This window comes from Aspergillus ruber (assembly GCF_000600275.1).
Source record: "Aspergillus ruber CBS 135680 unplaced genomic scaffold scaffold00008, whole genome shotgun sequence".
In the NCBI taxonomy this organism is placed as follows: domain Eukaryota; kingdom Fungi; phylum Ascomycota; class Eurotiomycetes; order Eurotiales; family Aspergillaceae; genus Aspergillus; species Aspergillus ruber.
Window position 1 is genome coordinate 792,415 of NW_024467304.1, and position 20,025 is coordinate 812,439.

Below are 20,025 nucleotides of genomic sequence, written 5' to 3' on the forward strand. Positions count from 1 at the left end.
CCAGTTCCCGTGCCGCCGGCCCGGCGACTACAGTTTTTCCGGGTATGTCGTCAAGCGCAAAGCAAATCATCGCGGCTTGATTTCTCAGGGAAACTTCCGGGGTGCAGTTGGGATAAGCAGATCCTCCCTTCTTGTCGACTTCAGTGATTCGGATTCGATGCACAGTTCATTATCACACCGCTCCCGGATCTCCCCTGCTGCGACAGGGACTTCCTCTCCGATCGTGAAACCGTGATCCTTCCTCCCGAGAAAAATAATGACGGGCGTGTGATAAGCAAACATCGGAAAAGCTTCATTATCGAATATGGCACCCAACGAATCGAAAAATGACCGTGATCAGAGAGTTGATAAGCTGTGGGAGACCTTGGGCGCCCAGAAAGAAGGGCTTATTGATCTCAATGGACTGAAAAGGGGGCTGAAGAAGATCGATCACCGTGAGCTTCGCCGTCATGATTTCCGACATCTGTTGCCAGGCTGACTGACTCGGCCGTTCTTTTCCTTCAGCACTAAAAAATGCGGATGATATGTTACGGAGTATTCTAGTGGCCGTCGATACCAACGGGGATGGACACATTGACTTCTCTGGTAAGGTCACCACGCTGTTCTTTGTCGCTTTGCGAGCGTAACTGGCCTTCCAGCCAGTTTTTCCTTATCCACCTAATTTTCCTCAGAATTCCGTGCCTTTGTCGACCATACGGAGAGCGGACTATGGAAACTTTTCCAGAGCATCGATCGCAATAACAACGGCAAAATCGATGAAGCCGATCTCAAGGCTGCATTTTCCAAGTCCGGGGTGACCGTCTCGAGCGCCAAATTGAACGAGTTCTTCTGGGATGTGGATAAGAACAAAGATGGTGTTATAACCTATGAGGAATGGAGGTGGGTAGATACCGGACTCTTCCAAACGATTGTTCGACATTGGCTAAAAACGATTGATGGGGACTAGGGATTTCTTGCTCTTTATGCCCTCTCACTCATCTCCCGACCTACGCGCCATCCTCTCATACTATACGGCTACGGGAAATCTAAACCCGGAAGGAGATGTCAACATCAATGATCTGCAGGGTTTAGGTACAGACCACTTGTTTCCTAGACGTTATTTTTTGGCCATCAAGAACCTTTTGTACAATATCTTTCCTCTGCACGCTTTGGCAGCCCTCATCCCAATAGCCCACGCGGAATCCAGCGAGATCTCAAAGTCAACGGTCGCATTGAAAGATGTCTCTGTTCCTCTAGACAATGAGTTCGAGCTGGAATGGCTACCCATACCCAGGAGTGTCGCCATGTGGATGTCCTTTCGATATTATGAACGGAAGTTGACCGAAAACACTCCTCAATTAGGTTACTTCGTTGCGGGCGGAATCGCAGGCGTTGTGTCGAGAACAGCCACCGCGCCTTTGGACCGACTCAAAGTCTATCTCATTGCCCAGACGGGCGTGAAATCAACGGCCGTGCGTGCGGCGAAAGAAGGTGCTCCACTGCAAGCGGCGGGCAGTGCATCAAAGACGCTCGTTGATGCGATGAAGGAGCTGTGGCGTGCAGGTGGAATCCGGAGTTTGTTCGCAGGTTAGTTTCAACGTGTGCCAACCTGTTGAGTTAGATGAATATGCTGATGATGGGTAGGAAACGGGTTGAACGTGGCCAAGGTCATGCCCGAATCGGCTATCAAGTTTGGGGCCTATGAGGTCTGATTGCCATCCAAAGAATGAACATCCTCTGAATACGGTAAACTAACATATAATAGTCTGCAAAACGCGCATTTGCTCGACTTGAAGGTCACAATGACCCTAAGAAGCTCATGCCGGTGTCGCAATTCTTGTCAGGAGGGTGTGGTGGGATGGTCGCTCAGTAAGTTCGCGCCATATTGGCAATTGCATCATGGTCTGATAGTTTGTAGATGCTTCGTCTACCCTCTTGACACATTAAAGTTGTAAGTTCTACCCCGCCATTACAACTCACCCTTTCGAATTCATATCTAATTATCCTGTAGTCGGATGCAATGCGAAACGGTCGAAGGTGGTCCGAAAGGAAACCGCTTAATAGCAGTGACGGCAAGAAAAGTGATTAGTAAAAACGGCATACTCGGATTCTTCCGTGGACTGCCTCTCGGCCTTGTGGGCATGTTTCCCTACGCCGCGATCGACTTAACCACATTCGAATACCTAAAACGGGGCCTAGTCGCCCGAAAAGCCCGTCTTAATCACTGCCACGAGGACGATGTTCCTCTGAACAACTTCATGACAGGAGCCATTGGCGCATTCAGTGGAGCATTCGGTGCATCCGTCGTCTATCCACTTAATGTTCTCCGTACGAGACTACAAGCCCAGGGAACAATCCTGCATCCTGTTACCTATGACAGCATTGGCGATGTCGCTCGTAAAACGATCCAAACAGAAGGTCTACGAGGACTCTACAAGGGAATTACACCCAACCTTCTGAAGGTTGTACCGGCAGTTTCGATCAGCTACGTTGTATACGAGAACTCGAAGAGATTCCTCGGCTTGAAGTGATAACCAGCGCTCAAGCTTCAGTTTCTTGAAAGGAACTGGTCAGTCATTGTGTCACTGATACAGAATTCTGCCTCTACATTATTCTTGCACAGAACCGGAGTTTTTTTTTTTTTTTTTTTTTTTTTTTTTTTTTTATCTTTCTCTTCTGTTTCATACTTTGTTCTGAACCTTGATTATTCTCGTCAAGATACCCATTAAGCCCATTTGGCAACAACTGACGATCCACGACATGTTTCCCCTTCTGTTTGCGTTCGACATCCCGTGAGCTCCGCATCACCATCATGTCATGGGCATTCATCTTGAAATCTATAATATATCAACACTAACCCGACTGGTTCCTCGAAAACATCTTGAAAAAAAAAAAAAAGTTCAAAACGCTGACCACCACACTAGCATGGCGAGGCGTCGTGTGGGAATGAATGCATGCATGCTGCGGAGTTTCTTTGCCCTCTTGTTTATACTCTTGACATCTTCGTGTTTTGGTATTTGTTTTTTAATTTTCTTGTAAAACTTCAGGAGGATGGTTGGTTTGTCTCTGTTTGAGATGTATGTATTGTACTTATTCAGGATTGCTGTGCGGCAGCATCCACCCAGATAGAGCTATGTAAATAGAAATTCAAAAAACAATCGATCAGTTCGAGCATCACATCCTCAAACATAGACAACTTATCCGAATCCTAATTCTAATCCTAATTACTCCGCAGTAACCGCTTTAACCTCCTCATCCTTGGGTAAAATATCCGGCACCGGCCCAACAGGAGTAATACTAAACTGATTAATCTGCTTATGACTCTTCGTATAATGAAACTTGATATGCTCGAAATCCGTCGTCTCCTGGAACGCGGGAACATCCCAATACAACCCCCTCACCCAGCGATGAATAGCCGGGTATCCCGAGCGAATGTCCCGAATATTACACTTAAAATGCTGTACATACACAGGGTCAAACCGGATAATCGTCGTGAACAACCGAATATCCGCCTCTGTGATATTGGACCCGAAATAGAAGGGCTTTTCGGGAGTAAGCGAGGATGAAAGGTGGGATTCGATTTTGTCGAGGGAGGAGAAGAGGGTTTTTACGGCGCGCTCGTAGGCTTCTTGGGTTGTTGCGAAGCCGGATTTGTAGACGCCGTTGTTGACGTCGTTGTAGGTCCATTCGTTTGTGGATTCGATCTGGGGGCGCAGGTGGGTGGGGTAGAGGTCGAGGGATTTGTACTGGGTGGGGAGGAGGTCGTCGAATTCGTAGTAGAGCATGCGGATGATTTCGGAGCTCTGTTGGGATCAGTTATCTTACTATGATGGTTTTGTGTGGAGAAACATACCTCGTTGCTCACGATCTTCTTGGCCTTCTTGTCATAGAGTACGGGAACTGTGAATCGGCCCGCATATTCCGGGTCCTGCGCGAAGTAGATGTCGCGGAGGTGCGAGACATCGGCATGTAATGGATCTGGGGTGGTGTTCGCTCCGGGCAGTTTCTCATCAGGAGTTACGAAGCGCCAGCCCTTCTCTCCCAGATGCCAATGCACAGAGGTAAATGAAATGAAGTCTTCGAGACCCTTGAGCTTTCTTGTGATCAATGTCCGGTGCGCTGTGGCACGTTAGCGTCGCTGTTTTCCTTTTGCATTGTTTTAAGGATGCATACCCCAAGGACAAGCATAAGAGACATAGAGATGGTAACGGCCCTTCTCAGGGGGAAATTCCGCGCCGGATTCTCTGGAGATCCAGTTTCGGAACACGGACTGCTGGCGCTTGAATTCGCCGGACTTGTCGTTGGGGTTTACCCAGTCTGTGATCTTGCCGGAAGTTCCGGACTATACGGTGCGATTGAGAAGTTTAGCATCTGTAACTGATTTAACTGAATTTCCGCAAAGTGTAGGAACCTACTGCCATTTTGCGTGTTGGTGAAATGAACTGAGGGGTGACGGAGCGAGTCGGAGATAAAACAAGGAACCCTGCAGAGAAAACCCGGGGATGTGTGACGTGACGAGAAACCTGCTGGGTTCGAAGAAGTGCAGAGAACATGAGAAATAAAAGAAAGCTAGGAATACGTAGTCCAATCTGGCCGGGGATTGAGGATTGAAATAAATGCGGCGGGGGAGGCGATGACGTTGATTACGGAGAGATCGCATAACCCTGACAAAGCAGGGTCTCCACTGATAACTACGGGGTATTGGATTTATCAGGAACTTCAAATATAATAATTGCTATGTACTTATAATAACATGACAAAACTCATAGAACGTCGGAGACCCGTTACATTAATACGCGTTCAACTGTAGCGCGTTCGTTTTACTTTCTCAGCTTCACCATCACATACGGAATCTCAACATCCTCCTCGTTCTGATCCTCAGCCGTCACCTCGAAAATGACGTTCTTCTGGTGTTCAGGGACGGGCTTCTTGCTGATGGTCTCTACCAGCTTGCTCATCCTATAGAAATTGATGTTAGCCAGAGTTTAAATCAATGAAAGAAAAATGAGGGATACATACGGCAAAGGAAGACGGTCCTTCAATTTCGAGGGAGGGTAGAAGCTGGCGTAGAGCAAGCTGACACCTGAGCTAACCATGCTCACTTCCAAGCCTAGATCAGAGAAGTACTTGAGGAAGTCCTGCAACGGAATATCATCGACCTCAAAGCGATCCCAGATCTGGTCAATGGACACCTCACCCTGCTTACCCATGTACTTACCCTTGGGACTGCCGATGGGCTCACTGAAGCCAAGGAAAGGAAGAGCAATATTTACGAAACCGTTCTTGTACTGCTCAATATCGTCCTTGCCGTCGATGATCTTGTAGTTCTCCAGGGAGACCAATCCAGTAACGAGCGCAGTGGCCGTCGCAATAGCAGGGATGATCTTACCCGCGATAAACTTGGTCTTGTGCCGGTCCGCCTGAGGAATTTCGTAGTTATCCGCACGGAGGTTGCTAGCTGCCGTAATGAAGTCGATGTGATGGTTAGTGTCATCATCCTTCTCGAATTCTACCGGGGTGAGACGGAAACCGGCAAGTGACTTGGGCGATGGGAGAGAGGAGACGAGTTTCTGAATTTCGTCGTTGTCATCGCTGGGTCCAGCGGGCTGAGCATTCGGATCGGGATCGTTCTCGTCGGCCTGAATCTTGACGCTGGAGCTAGGTGTGAATTCGGGGATAATCATGTTATCCACAATCTTGCGGTAGTATCCCTTGTCCGCACCCGGGTTCTTGATGCCGTAGTTGAAGGCGTGGAGGTTCGCGGCCGCAACGACAAAGCCGAAATGGGTGGGGTTCGTGCTGTCAAACTTCAGTGGCGTCGGCGCGCGCTTAGGCCCAGACCAGAAAGGCTGGCCGGTAGACGTCTTTGAGTCTTTGGGGAAGTTATGCAACAATTGCTGAATCGCATTGTTGTATTGAGCCTCGAACTGGTGGCGAGCCCAAATAATGCAGTCATCGAAGGTCAATGGTTTGTCGGTAACCAGGAAATCACGGAGGTTTTCAAGCGTCTGCTTCTCATTGCCAGCCTGCTTGAGCGTCTGCTCGATGTAATTGGGCTGAGATAGATAGAGGTTGACAGCCTCCGGTGGCCCGACAAAGTAAGTCTGGAAAAGATCCCGAGACCAGGCAATAGTGTGCTCGATTCGGTTAGGGAAACTCTTCAAAGTACACATGGGGAAGGTCTTCTCCGGAGGGTCCTGGGAGCTCGAGTAAGACTCGGTGATCCGGGGAAGGACAACCTGAGTGTTGCCTTTGGTGCCGAGGGTTCCACTCTCGAGCAGGGGTTTCCGGAAGAAGACGCAGCGACGGTCAACGTAAGTTCTTGCGTCGACGTTGTCCAGAGCATTGGTAATGCCATCGAGACCCTCCCAGAATTTTTCGTTGAAGATGTGCTCAGTGTCTGGCCCAACGCGGTCCCGGAGTGTAACAATCTTCCCTTCAAGCTCAGGGTTCATGGCCTGAACGGCAGCAGAAGCGCATTCACTCTTCAATCTTCCGACATCCTTGGTACGGAAAAGGAATTGTCGGTTGAGGTTACTCTTCTCAATTTGATCCATATCAGTAACAAATATCTTGCCGTTGGGACCAGTTCCCAGACCCTGCATAGCCCAATTCTTCAAAGTTTCGCACCCAATGGCTCCTGCGCCAACAAGGAACTGCTTGGTGTTGGCAATCTTCTCCTGGAATTCCTTTCCAAAAACGGCGATCTGTCCATCATAGCGGGTTCCAAGTGGTTTGCAGCTCTCTTCGGATCGAGTAGTAGATGCAGGGAGCGATTCCAAAGAGTCAAAGTAGAGCCATTGGCTGACTGGGTTGAATTTGCCTGACACAGCCTTGAGAATTTCCTGAGCAACAAGACCTCCAAACAGCGCAGCCAAGGGATTCAGGTCACCACGGGCTTGATAGGCCAGTTCTTTGATAACTTTGTCATCCAATTCCACTTTGTCCTCCTGGCTTGATGCGAGATTATTTGCGATCTTGATAACTTCCTGAGCGTCATTCTCGTTGTGAGGTTGAGGAAGCTGACCACCATGGTTCTCTGCGAATTTATGCAGGGCTTGGATGCCAATGTGCAGCTGCTGTGGCCGATCGAATTTGGCGAAGTCGGAAATCATGAGCTCAGGCTTTTTGATTTGCTGATCAAGCGGCTCAAAGTCAACAAACCTGGGCATCTTGACTTGCGTAAAGATACCGCCGCCCTGGTACGAGCCAAGGCCTGAAACATCACCGATGCTGAACGTGTAGGGACCCTTGACAGTCACCTTCCGAGGGTCAGAGCTGTTCAAGCCCTCAAAGCCCTTGACTTCGGTAAAAGTGACGAAATCTCCATCTTCGAGGCCGTGTCTACTCTCATCCAGTGCCGACACCAGACCATCCTCAGCAATGTCCGCCACAATTCCGCTCACGGGTTCTTCACCGGTGGGATCGCCGACGGTGAAGTTCTTGCCGAAATCATTGAAAAGATATCCAAATAGACCGAATGTGTCTGCGATCGTAAGGTAGATACCATTCTTGTGGCAGAAGTCGGCAATCGCAAGCTGTTCCTTCAGAGGCGTCAAAGTGAGAACCACTGCTTGGTAACGCTTAAGTTGTTCGAGGTTGTCTGAGAGTTTTTCGCCTTCATGGACCGTGACGGGAACGTAAGAATTCAATTCTGCTACTCTTGGAGCAGTCGCTTCGGCGCGCGGCTTGCCGACATCTTGGGGCTGCAGGAAGAACTGGGAGGAGAGGTCCGAGATGGCAACGGGAGCGGGGTCGTAGACGGTAAGGGACTTGACACCAGCGAGAGCAATGTTCTTCGCTGCATTCGGATTATTAGAACATGTTATTAAAGCTTAATGTTGTATGACGACTTACCGATCTCAACACCCAGACCCTTCAAGCCGACAATGAGGACGTTCGAAGAGCCCATACGTTTCATAGCCTCATGGCCAAGTACGTACCTACAGCGAAAACCCATCAGTAACTGATTCTTCCCGCCACGAGGAGTTTCCAGACACTTACAGCTGCCGACTGTAAAGAGACTCGTCGATCTCCCCGTGCTTGATTGCCTCCACAGTTTCCTTTGAGTTGTCCACCTGCATCTTAGCGTCCTACCATATCGTCAGCCCTAGGTCGTCTGATACTAAGTAGGCCGCCCATCATACCGTCATGACTTTCTTCGTCTCTGGTGTAGCTGCCGTGTTGTCGCCCGATGCTCTTCGCTTTCCCAGCTGCGAAGCTTCACGAACAGGGATACTGGAAGGAATGGTGAACGACTTTTTCGGTTGAAAGTCTCGCCTCCAAGCAAGACTTTCCAACTGGCGTTACGAAAGAGGGATGTATATTTAGTTGTAGCTTCCCGGGGGAGCTATTCGAAGCACCGGAACGAAGAGGGGTAAAAGCGGTCAACGGTACAACCTTATAGCGTACTCGAGATCAGTGAAGATACTATACAAGATGTAACAGTGGGAAAGTGTGAAAGCAGAGACGACAAAAATGGCAAAATGACAAAAAGAAGAGAGAAAGCGATGGAGAGCGAGAGAAAAAGGAACAGCGACGTAAGTGAGGGACCTGTTGCTACGTGATGACTCAGCCCGAGGCACGTGCTGATTGGCAATTGCCCCACGATAGCGTTAAGGCCGACCTTTTGCTACTACTGTATACAATATGCTCGATTGCTGACGGTGTGGGAGGTGGACGCCATTATGAGAGCCGTATTGAAAATCGCTCAGTTGTTTGCGCTGTTAGTGTGAAGAGGAATTCGCCATTACCTTTTCAGCTCGACCTCCGCCGCATCTCCGACACGTTCATTACAACGCGATAACGACAACGGCAACCGTGACGCAGATATTCGATCTGCCATTTTATATGTGCCGATACGAAATTATAGGTCGTGGATTACTGTACTGGCAGCGTCGAAAGTCAAAAGTAGATAACAATCTACCATTGGAGTAAGTCCTGCGTCGCCGGTTTGTACACCGCACCAGACATTTAACACAGGAGCCAATTGATAGGGAATCGGACATAGAATGCTCCACGAGATTCTCCTCTCCCTCTCCGGCCAGCCGTCGCCCCTCTTCGCCCTCCAGGGTGAAGAGGATGCCGTCGCTCAAGATGTTTTTCCGCTCCTGGCACCTCCCGAGAAAGCCCTCCTCGCATCCCTCGCGAGACTGAGCCGATTGCATGTCCGACTGCGAAACCATACTTCGATAATCTCATCATCCCACCCATCTGTTATCTGTAGAGCCGTATCGACCACGATTGTTACGGAACATCTGGGCGGATTTCAAAAGAAAATACTCGAGGTGGAGAAAGCGATTTTGGTGGAGGATAGCGGATATGTCGGTGGATATGGTATCGTGCCGTTGTCGACGATTGTGGGCGAATTTGCCCCGTGGACTCGACGATTAGAATGGTTATGGGAGGTAGTTCGATTCATCTATCCGGAGCACAGGAAATCCCATCGAGACTGCACAGGCGCTGCGCTGATCGATCACCTTCGAGCGGAATCACAAACTGGATATGCTGACTTGGAAGAGATGGCGTTACAATTGGTTACGGCAGCAGAAAGGGCATGGATGAGGCAGTTGTCGATGTGGCTATTGCATGGGACTCTGCCGGCATTTGGCAAGGACGACTTTTTCATCCAGGAGGATGACGCCAGCGAAGGTGATGATTTTGGCGTAACGCAATTTGCAATGCATACAGACCGACTACCGAAATTTGTCTCTGCTAGCACAGCATCATCTATCTTGTTTATCGGAAAATCTTTGAATCATATCAGGGCGAAGCGCAAAGCGTCTTCAACAGGCACGTCTACAAGCCTACTAACATCTCCTGTCACTTTGCATGCGGAGCACATCGAGGGCCTTGCGGCGTTAGAGTCACCCATGTCGAGCCCGAAGCTATCCAACGCTGTGAATGCTATACGACTAGCATTATCGCAGAGTACACTTTCCAAGCTACTTCCGCTACCGAAAATCCTCGAGATGCTATCTGTCCTTCATAATTTTATGTTGTTACAACGCGGCGAGTTTGTAACTGCTCTCGTGGCGCTTGCAGATGCTCGCACAAGTGAGCGACATCGAAGAGGGAAAGCACTTGGAGGATTAGTTGGGCTCAAACCAGGAGATTTGGCGAACACTCTTGCCAAGGCATGGACAGAGCTTTACGCTTTACAAAACGCGGAAGATTCGGGTGATGATGAGCTTGATCTTGCCCGAGACCTATTGCAATTATCTATTGACGATCAAAAGAAGACCGGTCGCTCACAGGACACGGCTGGAAATGGCCTTGCTGATGAGATTTCAAATGTCTCCTTCTCTGACCTGCTTTTCCCTACTCCCACATTCCTATCCATCCAAGTACGGCCACCAATGGATCTGTTCCTATCGACAACCGACATTTCCGTCTATTCAAAAATCCACTCCTATCTTCTTGGGATACGCCGCGCCCAATTACGTCTCAGTGATCTTTGGAAACACACATCCCTCCGAAGAAGCCATCCGTCCCCGTGGGGGCCTCCCCGAAGTAGTACCCGTGCCGGACAAAACCGACTGAAGAGGGGTAGAGACCGAGACAATGCACGAATAGTTCAAATGAGACCGATTTGGGCGACGACCAGTGCGGCCCTTTATGTGCTGTCCGAAATCGGAAGCTTCTTCCAAGGAGAAGTGATCAATTGTTCTTGGCAACATTTCCGTGAATGGATTGAAGGTCCTTCTCACGCGGGATCAAGGGCAAGTTCCAGACCGGGTACGGCATCGTCGTCGAAGCAAAAGGAAGCGACCAGCTTCACACGTACGCATACGGCTTCCTTGGGTGATTCAAGTCAATCCCCACAATATGATACATCTGCCCACGATCCAGAAACTTTGACAGTTGCACACCGTCGACATCTCTCCTCTCTTGTTCAGTCATTGTTCCTAACCGATGCGCCGTTCACAACTGCTCTCCGTTCTCTTCTCACGATCGTTGACCGTTTCCTCGCCCTTACAGTTCGACTGGAAAGTATCCAGCGCAACATGGATTTGGAAACCGACGAAGGTGTCGTCGATGGCATGGCAGACTACGCCAGCGAAGAGCATGAAGTCTTACGAGAACTTAACGACACACAGAAAGAGGTCAAAGCAGGGATCCAGAACGTTGTAGCGCGGCTAAGAGATATCGATGACAGCCGGTCTGGAGAGGGGCGACGGATGTTCGACCTCGCAAGAAATCCCAATCAAAACTGGTCGTTGACGCTGAATGCTAATAATGGGATTTGGAGCACTGAGTTGCCGAATGCCAACCACTATGTGCCGCGCAAGGCAGCTGGCGTTGATCAGTTGCTGATGAAGCTGGATTTTGGTAATGTTAATGACGACAGAATTTGATGCTGAAAAGAAACTTGGATCCGGTGGCTTTTGGCTCATTACACTTCCCTTTTCAATATTCAGGGGCTTGTTTAATGAAGTCCACGAAACCGGATACTCCACGGGTTATGAATACCATGTAATGTTTACTTTCAAAACACATTGTATGTCTAGTCAAGGCATCTGCAAGATCCCTGATCATCTCAGCAGGTTCCATCGATCGTACTGCGCTTCCTTGTCTCTGCAGCTATTCTGCAGGTCTTGAGCCTAAGTCAGTAGCTATCTTATGTAGGACACAAAGGACTTGCGCGCCCGTCCTGTGTTCCTATTATTTTTTTTTACCTAGAGCTAGGCTCGGCTTGATTACCAGTTGATTTTCGAATCACAATTCTTCTCATATGCCAGCACCCGTTTGGATATACTGAAAGTTTGTCGACTCGTAGCAAACATAAACAGAACGACTGAAAGTTCACAAGTAGACGAAAATAGGAAGAGAGGGTAGATAGGTAGATGGGATGGGCAAGGGAAAGGAAGAGGAGGGAAAGCACATGACCTGCTAACTCGTCTCGCATAAGTCCCAAGCATCACCACTGCATACCGCTAAGATATCTCTTATTCTCAACTGACCTTCCAGAAGGACATTCGAAAAAGCAAAATATTACACATGATCACCCCTCCTGCAGAAGAAAATAAAAATAAAACAAACAAGGTTACTTCGTGTGTGTCCCAAAAAGGAAACCCGAGAAACCGGCAAGGCAGAAGAGAGTCTAGCACACGGCTATTAGATCTCCAACGTGGCTGGGATAGTTGGCTAATGTCTATGCCTGTGAACAGCTGACTGACTTCTTGCTACCATTGGTGCAAGGAGAACAAAAACACCTGTCTCTACAATCATGTTCATACGTTTCCATTCTGCGACACACTTGGAATGCTCCGGCCACGATACCCCACCAACATCCGCCCGGGATGTCGCTTTTCGGAAATGCGAGACTCCTTGTGGCAACATCGCTATTTCCCTCCCGTTATACTTTTTTGATAGACGGGTTTGTGTAAGCCACCGACATTTGTTTTCAGATGGACACATGACCGTCCTAATCTGTACTATTCCGGAAAATATGGGGTGTTGAAGGAATATGAATGTGGGAGCGTGGGGAAGGAGTAAGGAGTACAATAAGGAGTCCGGGGAACGAAAGAGTTACATACATTGGGCTTGAATACTATTTGACGGGTTCTCAGATTCTGGTCTGCTCCGTGTCAAAAATAGTATCCCTTCAGATTACACCATGACCGCGATGCCGAAGCTGTCATTGGCAGGGAAGGCCTTTCCGGTGGAAGACACGGAGCAAAAACCGGGGAAGCTCCCCACGGCCCACTCTGGGGTTCTCGTGGATTGAGTTGACTGCGGCAACAAGAGAATAACCCCTCGGCCCCCATACCGTATACACGCATACTGCATAGAGTCTCGATTCGACACCAAGTGGGTTTGTGCATATCGCTGGGATCCCATAAAAGAAAAGAATTCTCCGACATGCCAATCTTGCCAGACCGCTGGCCGGATCGATGGACACCTGACCAAAAGATTCAGATCTGTCCGACTTTTGCGGTACCCGCTCTGTACACTGGACAGTTGGCGAAACTGTCGGATCCCCCATACTCGGGAATCCCGTTTTCCTCCAGTGTGGACCATTCCATAATCCATCGACCAAGGATCGGCCGTCATTCCTCGGTCAAGTGACCCTTTTGTTCTTACCGTCTTTGGCGATAAAGGGACGGAAAAAGTAAAACCGGAACCCGGAACATCTCACGATGCCCTCAAACGCGCATACCTTTTCGGTTTGTTGCGAATCTGTCTGCCCGTACACGATGCTTGTTCCGTGGATGCTGGATATGAAGTGGTGCTTGAAGTCATTGTGAGAACAGTTCTAGACTCTTTTTAGGATATCACGCGGACGCTTTATTTTTATTTTATTTTCTTTTTTTGACCCTAACCCTGGCTTATCGGTTCTTTCTGGGGCACGCTGAATTCGGCTAGGTCAGTCCTACACCTTGCCCTGCCCCGGGTCTATAAACCCCAGGCCCCCCCCGATGCGGATGTTAAGAGCCATCATTCTTTATCCAAGCTTCTGATATTCTTCTCTTTACTTTTCTTCTACTTTATCACCTATACTCCACTCCTTATCCTAGCTACCTCTCTTCTATACTCCCCTTCCGATAACCATGTCCTTCGCAATCTCCCGTGTCCTGGCCCCAGCACGGTCGAAGCTTCCTTCTGTTGCCATTTCTTACTCTCTTTCTACCCGGCTACACTCCACTGGCCCTGGTCCCTACAGTCCCATCCAGACCAAGTTGGCTTCAGTGAGAGGATCCAAGAATGGCAACCGATTCAAAGAGTTCGACCTACAGGACCGGGTGTATGCTATCACTGGTGGTGCCAGAGGTCTTGGTCTTGCAATGGCTGAAGCGCTTTTAGAGGCTGGCGCAAAAGGTACTTACTATCCCACCCATAGTTTCGAAGACACAAGACAGAAAGGCTAACTGAGGTTTCCTTGAATCCAGTCTACTGCTTGGACCGTCTCGAGAGCCCGGATCCCGAGTTCATGGCCGCTAAGGAGCATGGAGAACGGGAATTCGGTGGCCTGCTAGAATACCGCCGCCTCGATGTCCGCAATGACGCGGAAGTCAACAACGTCTTCTCTGAGATTGCCGGCAACAACCAGCGGCTGGACGGTCTGGTTGCTGCCGCCGGGATCAACTACCTACAGAGCGCTCTGGAGCACTCGCAAACGGCCCTGAACGAAGTCATGCAGATCAACTATAACGGTGTTTTTAACTCCGCCACAGCCGCAGCCCGCCAGATGTTCAACTACCAACAAAAGGGCTCGATCCTGCTCATTGCTAGCATGAGCGGTCTCATCGCCAACAAGGGCATGACTTCTCCCGTCTACAACTCCTCCAAGGCTGCTGTTATCCAACTCTCCCGTTCTCTGGCCATGGAATGGGGACGTCACGGTATCCGCGTAAACAGTCTGTGCCCCGGACACATTGTCACCCCCATGGTTGAGCAAGTCTTCCAACAGAACCCCGCTGCGCGAGCTGTCTGGGAAGCTGAGAACATGCTTGGGCGGCTAGCTACACCTGAGGAATTTCGGGGTGCTGCACTTTTCACTCTAAGTGATGCCAGCAGCTTCATGACTGGAAGTACGATGCTCATCGACGGTGGCCACACTGCGTGGTGAGTTTGCTATGATCGTTCAACTAGACGACAACAAGGGATATGAGAAGAACAATCCGCATCCGTGACCTGGGATAGCGCCAATGTAAGGGATGTATCGGTCTGCTGGCGAAAGGATCACGCATGCGGAGTACAGTCCTTCGAAGCACACATGACTTAACGACTTGCATATTTGGTTGAGACCCAAACAAGGAGTAACATATGGGAAAGGGGAACGACGGAAAGCCAACAAGTGGATGCATATGAACATTTCTGTTTTCCTTCATTTACTTCCGTGTATAATAATACCGAGCCACACTATTTTAATACGCTGCTGCTGCCTGGGTTGGGAGTTTCTGGAATTTGGTGACGAATACACAAGTTGATGACAACTTATACTAAACCTCTTTGCTATGTAATACCATATCCATATAGATGCTATACTTCGTGACTGCTTTCGAAGAATTTGGATCTACTGATAGAAGGTTTGGACGAAGCCTCTCATTCTCCAAGTCTGCATCGGGAAGAGACGTTATTGTAGATTGGAAAGGTGGCTATGGTGACATGGATTATCGCCTTAATCAAACATGCTCAATGTCACCTTGTACGGGTCTGATTCGCCTTGTCTTTTTGTCCTCTGTCTTTATTTGCTCGATGCTGTGCCCTACTCTATCTATATTTTCCGCCTGGTTACTTACTCCGTATGTCACTGAACCCGAGAACCAGCATGTCAATCACCATTCCTAGATAAACAGGCCAGCGAACTAAATTGTAAAAGCTAGAATATAATTACCACCCTTGATTATAATCAGCGCTACACGGAAAGAAGCTGGTCCGCGCTCATCGACGGGCAGCCGCCGAGTGTCCCAAGACGGAACAACATCTCCGTTGCGGCTCCATCCAACACCCTCTTTTCCTCTCTATCACCTCCTTTCGCTCTTTTATTTCCCTTGCATTTTACTCTTATACCAGTCTCTCTTTAATACAGTGCTCCTGTGGCCGAAGCCCACAGGCCTGCAACGGTCATGTTTCAGGTATGTTATTGGACAGTACAGTTGGCCAGTTCAACCACGGACGGCCGTACAACCCGCATGGACGCTCCATCTAACCACAATTATCCCATGAAATACAGCGCCTCCGCGACGCGATCGACTCTCGCATCGCAGAAGAACAAGCCCGTCAAAAATCCAACCAAGAAGCCCTCTCCCGCTCCAGCTCCGCCCGTCTCCCCCAAGGCCCCGGCCGACGACCTGCGCGCCCTCGCCGCAACACCGCAACGCCCGTCCGCGGGCCCGATCCGAAAGAATTTGAAGCAGATTTTGCCATCGGTGATGACGATACACCGTCTAGATCCGGGACGCCGCAACAGGAGCCTGCGACGGGGGCCGACGGAGCTGCGGATGAGAATGATGAGGAGAAACAGGCGGCTGTAGAGTCAGGTGGGAAGGAGGCGGGTGCTGGTGAGAAGGGGGTGGAACAGAATAAGGCGCCGTCGGAATTGGCGCCTGAAGTTAGGGCGAAGTTGAGGAGGTTGGATAAGATGGAGACGCGGTATCATGGTATGGACCGGCTGATTGTATGGTGATGAGGATAGAAGAATGAGGCTAATGATATGCGATGCATGTAGAACTTTTGAAAGCCTACCGAACTGCGCATTCACGAGTCCTTTCGATCGAACCGTTTGAAGCAGCCTTACGAGAGAATACCCCGTTAACGTCTATCAGCGAGCCGAAACCCTTCACAGAGTACTTGAATCAGATTTCTTTGAAGGGAGATATGGTTACGGAGGAGCTCAAGCGAATCACGACGGAGAGAGACGACTTCAAGAAGAAATTGGAGGAAGCTCAGAAATCTACAAAGAATGAAAATGTACCGTCGAAGGAAGGAGGGAATAGCGATTCTGCCAAAAATGCGGATGCTACGAAAGAGGGCGAGACCGAAGAATTCTTTTCCTTCGATAACGAACTTCCACGCATCGAATCCGAGCTGAAGGAGAAACAGGAGGAGGTTGAAACACTCAAATCGCAGACGGAGAACCTCAAACGTGACCTTTCTATTGCGCGCGAGTCTACCGAAGGCATGGTACAGAACTTGGAAACTGCAACTCGCGATTTGGGAGAATTGCGTGAGGCCAAGGACAAGCAGGATGCCGAGGTTGAAGAACTCAAGAAGTCCAAAAAGGAGGAAATTGACTCCCTGAAGGATAAACTTGCAAGCTCGGAGACTGCGATGGAGAAGGCCAACGCCGAAGTTAAAAAACTCAAGACTGATTTGTTCCAGAAGACGGAAGAAATAGAGAATCTTCGCACGCAAGCCTCGACGTCCGAGGGCAACGATGAACAATCGAAAGAACTCAACTCCAAACTTGAAGAAGCCAAGAAAGAAAAGCAGGGTCACGAGAAGCGACTAGGTGTCTTGCAAAGTCTGGTGGACAAGCTTCAATCCCAGCTCAAGGAAGCCGAAGCTTCCGTATCGAGTCTCAAGACCGATACCAGTGAGAAGATGGAAGAGTCGAACAAGTTCCAAAATCTCATTAGTTTCCTTGATGATAACTTGGCGGACAACGCCAAATGGCAGTCGATTAAGGACAAGATCACGAAAGGTCAAGAGGCGGACTTTGAGGAGCTCCGAAAGAGCTTGGCACTGAAACCTGAAACCGCCCCAGAGGCCCCAGAGCCAGAGACCCAGGCTATTCAACCAGCTGCCTCTGCCCCCAGCACCGGTGGTGGAAAGAAGAAGAACAACAAAAAGAAGAAGAAGGGCGGTAAAGCCGGAGAAGAACCCAAACCAGCTCCAGCCGCTGCAGCTCCAGCGCCCGAGGAGATCAAACCATCCAAATCCGACTCTGACGAAACCTCTAAGAAACTCAACGAACTGGAGGCGAGGATCGAAACTCTCACGCGTGAACTGGGAGAAAAGGAAGCGGCCATCGATCGTCTCAGCAACAAGCTCAAGGGCGAGGAAGACCTGAAAGAGGAGATTGAATCATTACGCGACGATCTGCTCAACATCGGCCAAGAGCACGTTGAATCAAAAGACAAGATTAAGGAGCTTTCAGCGGAAAAGACAGCATTGGAGGGGACTATTTCCAAGCTGGAGAAGGAGCTGACTGAAGTGCGCACAAGCACTGCCTCCCAGTCAGCAGACTCTGAGAAGGCGCACAAGGGCCTGAAGGAAGAATTTGAGACCCTAAAATCGAGATCTGCAACGCTCGAAACTGACCTCTCTGCGGCACAGCAGTTGGCTGCTACCCGATTCAAGGATATGACAGACCTACGGGAGACTCTTCAAAAACTGCAACCAGAATTGAGGAACTTGCGATCCGAATCATCTGAACTCAAGTCTACGCAGGATACTCTTTCGCGCAAATCGGCTGACTTAAAGTCTCTGGAAAGCAAGCATGATGGTTTGCGTGCGGATGTGAAGAGCCTCAAGTCGACGATATCCGACAGAGATTCCGAGATTAAGACGCTTAACCAGAAGATCCGACAAGAGACTGATAGCCGATTGAAGGCCGAAGAGGGGTTGTCGGTTGCTCAGTCAGACTTAAGGTATTCTGAAAGCAAGAAGCAGGAAGCGTTGGAGACGCGGGAGAAGATGTCAGCAGAGCTCTCCAAAGCCCAAGATCAACTAAAATCAGCCCGAACAAAGCTCCGAGAAGTCGAGGGACAAGCCGCCCAACTGGGTAAAGAACTCAATAGCTTGAAGGAGGAGATCGAACTGAAGACCGCTCAACATGCCAGCGCCCAAAGTTTGATGAATAGTATGCGCGACCAAGGCGCGGAAATGGGCATGCAGATGAAGGAGGCTCGGGAGCGCTGCGAAAGCCTAGAAGAAGAATTAGCTGATGCTCACCGACTTCTAAGCGAGCGTACCCGCGAAGGCGAAACGATGCGCCGTTTGCTGAACGATATCGAAAGCCGCGCTGAGGGAAAGGTCCGCGACTTCAAGGAGCGGATGGAAGCAGCCATTGAGGAACGGGACCGCGCTGAAGAGGATGCAAGCATACAAGGTCGCCGCCGGGCCCGAGAATTAGAAGACCTCAAGAGCAAGGTCCGCGAAGCCGAAAAGTCCCTGCGCACTGCCGAAAACGACAAGGAAGAACTGGAACACTCCCAGAAAGACTACAGACGTCGTCGTGATGAGCTCGAGGGCCAATGGGAACGGTCGACAAACGAATTGAACGAGATGCGCCAGGCCATGACACGCCTGCGCGATTCTCTCGACGAGAGCGAGAAGCAGGCCCGCGATTTGGAGAAGGAGAAAGCTGAACTGCGTCGGTCAGTCGAGGAGACGAACAACCGGCTGGAAAAACTACGTAAATCCAACCGGGCTCTTGTAGACGAGACGCGTCTGGGACAAGGGCCGCGGTCGTCGCGATCTTCAATGGACTCGGGTTCAAGAAGGCCGTCTGCGACGCCTGTCTCTAGTGATCGTAGCCCGTCTGTTCGGAGGGCTGAGACGCCTGGTCCGAATATCGACTACATCTATTTGAAGAACGTGCTTCTACAGTTCTTGGAGCAAAAGGATAAGAATTACCAGAAACAATTGATTCCGGTTCTGGCGATGCTGCTCCATTTTGATCGGTGAGTCCGATTTATTGCAATCACAATGGATTAGAAACAGTGGGAGCTAACTATAACAGGACTGATGAGCAACGATGGATGTCCGCAATTTCGTCCAAATGAGCTGTTTACGGTTATTGATGTTATTGTAACTTTAATGTTGTGCTGCCCTTCTGTATATTTTACCGTGCTCATGGGAGCGTACTCGATTATATCAGTGGTTCATCATGTCTCGAAACCAGCGTAATGGATTCTGTAGAAAGTTTTTTGCAATAGATGTACATCGCTTGATAGTCTCACGAGAAATACCGAGCCTGACAGTTTTCAACCATGTCTGATCAAACAGATATTCACCTGGCCATGCCAGAGGGTGAGTGCATCACATCAAATACACCGGTGGACAAACATACTAATAAGATACTCGTTAGACGTCCTTACAATTCACCAACTCATCCTCGACCTAGCCTCCCACCAACCCTCCCTCCACAAAGTCACCGCAACCCCTGACTCTCTCCTAAAAACCCCCTCCTTCCTCAACGACCCCCAAACTCGGCGGCGCCTACATAGCCCTTATTGCACCCTCAGCAACCCCCGAGACTCCCTACTCAGGCCCCGTCGGCATGGCCCTCTTCCACCTCGAGCAGCCTTACGTATAGTCTAGTGTCTGGGGTGGCAGGTATGAGTTTAAGTTGTTGAAGTATTTGGCGACGAAGTTGTTGAGATTGGTGGGGAGAGGCTGGAGTGGAGTGCGCTGAAGGAGAATGAGATGAGTATTTGATTTTATGAGAGGGTTGGAGCGGAGGGGGAGGGAGGAGTGGGTGAAGATGATGGTTGAAGGGATGGGTCGGTTAGCGGGGATGTTGGTGCTGATGTAGAGAATTGACTGTATCTACATCCAAGTCCATATCCACCGTGTCAACTGTCATTTGTATAC

General features: G+C 49.7%; 7 protein-coding genes across 7 annotated transcripts; 5 read left to right on the forward strand and 2 right to left on the reverse strand.

Annotated features, from left to right (window-relative positions):
- Positions 1–83: 83 nt before the first annotated feature.
- On the forward strand, positions 84–2,634 carry EURHEDRAFT_411147 (calcium-binding mitochondrial carrier protein). Its single transcript, XM_040781538.1, has 8 exons — positions 84–434; positions 505–585; positions 672–879; positions 947–1,566; positions 1,624–1,685; positions 1,745–1,848; positions 1,898–1,930; positions 1,991–2,634. Exons 1-8 carry the CDS (start codon positions 305–307, stop codon positions 2,508–2,510), a joined length of 1,758 nt encoding a protein of 585 aa, XP_040640328.1. The 5' UTR covers positions 84–304; the 3' UTR covers positions 2,511–2,634.
- A 569-nt stretch (positions 2,635–3,203) lies between these two features.
- On the reverse strand, positions 3,204–4,321 carry EURHEDRAFT_452987 (glutathione S-transferase family protein; the record flags this gene model as incomplete). Its single annotated transcript, XM_040784081.1, has 3 exons — positions 3,204–3,782; positions 3,833–4,098; positions 4,153–4,321. Coding segments are annotated over 3 exons (1,014 nt in total), but the record flags the coding sequence as incomplete, so codon positions are not given.
- A 368-nt stretch (positions 4,322–4,689) lies between these two features.
- ubaA (E1 ubiquitin-activating protein ubaA) lies at positions 4,690–8,486 on the reverse strand. Its single transcript, XM_040781539.1, has 5 exons — positions 8,127–8,486; positions 7,984–8,072; positions 7,837–7,922; positions 4,999–7,780; positions 4,690–4,938 (listed from the first exon to the last, which is right to left on the reverse strand). The coding sequence occupies exons 1-5, from the start codon at positions 8,130–8,132 to the stop codon at positions 4,800–4,802; spliced, it is 3,102 nt and encodes a 1,033-aa protein (XP_040640330.1). The 5' UTR covers positions 8,133–8,486; the 3' UTR covers positions 4,690–4,799.
- Positions 8,487–8,622: 136 nt separating this feature from the next.
- EURHEDRAFT_385450 (putative gamma-tubulin complex component GCP4) lies at positions 8,623–11,725 on the forward strand. The gene is made up of 2 exons (XM_040779651.1): positions 8,623–8,912; positions 8,976–11,725. The coding sequence occupies exon 2, from the start codon at positions 8,991–8,993 to the stop codon at positions 11,334–11,336; it is 2,346 nt and encodes a 781-aa protein (XP_040640331.1). The 5' UTR covers positions 8,623–8,912; positions 8,976–8,990; the 3' UTR covers positions 11,337–11,725.
- A 1,807-nt stretch (positions 11,726–13,532) lies between these two features.
- Positions 13,533–14,551, forward strand: EURHEDRAFT_453067 (putative short chain dehydrogenase/oxidoreductase; the record flags this gene model as incomplete). The annotated part of the gene is made up of 2 exons (XM_040784085.1): positions 13,533–13,800; positions 13,872–14,551. The coding sequence occupies 2 exons, from the start codon at positions 13,533–13,535 to the stop codon at positions 14,549–14,551; spliced, it is 948 nt and encodes a 315-aa protein (XP_040640332.1).
- A 1,206-nt stretch (positions 14,552–15,757) lies between these two features.
- EURHEDRAFT_358146 (putative vesicle-mediated transport protein (Imh1)) lies at positions 15,758–19,318 on the forward strand. The gene is made up of 2 exons (XM_040778475.1): positions 15,758–19,112; positions 19,172–19,318. Exons 1-2 carry the CDS (start codon positions 16,144–16,146, stop codon positions 19,212–19,214), a joined length of 3,012 nt encoding a protein of 1,003 aa, XP_040640333.1. The 5' UTR covers positions 15,758–16,143; the 3' UTR covers positions 19,215–19,318.
- On the forward strand, positions 19,270–19,846 carry EURHEDRAFT_358157 (uncharacterized protein). The gene is made up of 2 exons (XM_040778476.1): positions 19,270–19,461; positions 19,520–19,846. The coding sequence occupies exons 1-2, from the start codon at positions 19,422–19,424 to the stop codon at positions 19,750–19,752; spliced, it is 273 nt and encodes a 90-aa protein (XP_040640334.1). The 5' UTR covers positions 19,270–19,421; the 3' UTR covers positions 19,753–19,846.
- Positions 19,847–20,025: the final 179 nt, after the last annotated feature.

Excerpts from the sequence above, each read along its gene's own strand:
- ubaA (XM_040781539.1), bottom strand. Across the intron at positions 7,923-7,983 it reads TCTCTTTACAGTCGGCAGCT|GTACGTACTTGGCCATGAGG; the intron begins GTAAGTGTCTGG and ends TTTTCGCTGTAG. Across the intron at positions 7,781-7,836 it reads GGGTCTGGGTGTTGAGATCG|CGAAGAACATTGCTCTCGCT; the intron begins GTAAGTCGTCAT and ends ATCCGAATGCAG.
- EURHEDRAFT_358146 (XM_040778475.1), top strand. The coding sequence starts at position 16,144 with ATGCATGTAGAACTTTTGAAAGCCTACCGAACTGCGCATTCACGAGTC. Across the intron at positions 19,113-19,171 it reads ATGCTGCTCCATTTTGATCG|GACTGATGAGCAACGATGGA; the intron begins GTGAGTCCGATT and ends TAACTATAACAG.
- EURHEDRAFT_358157 (XM_040778476.1), top strand. The coding sequence starts at position 19,422 with ATGTCTGATCAAACAGATATTCACCTGGCCATGCCAGAGG. Across the intron at positions 19,462-19,519 it reads TCACCTGGCCATGCCAGAGG|ACGTCCTTACAATTCACCAA; the intron begins GTGAGTGCATCA and ends GATACTCGTTAG.
- EURHEDRAFT_385450 (XM_040779651.1), top strand. The coding sequence starts at position 8,991 with ATGCTCCACGAGATTCTCCTCTCCCTCTCCGGCCAGCCGTCGCCCCTC.
- EURHEDRAFT_411147 (XM_040781538.1), top strand. The coding sequence starts at position 305 with ATGGCACCCAACGAATCGAAAAATGACCGTGATCAGAGAGTTGATAAG. Across the intron at positions 586-671 it reads TGGACACATTGACTTCTCTG|AATTCCGTGCCTTTGTCGAC; the intron begins GTAAGGTCACCA and ends AATTTTCCTCAG. Across the intron at positions 1,931-1,990 it reads CCTCTTGACACATTAAAGTT|TCGGATGCAATGCGAAACGG; the intron begins GTAAGTTCTACC and ends ATTATCCTGTAG.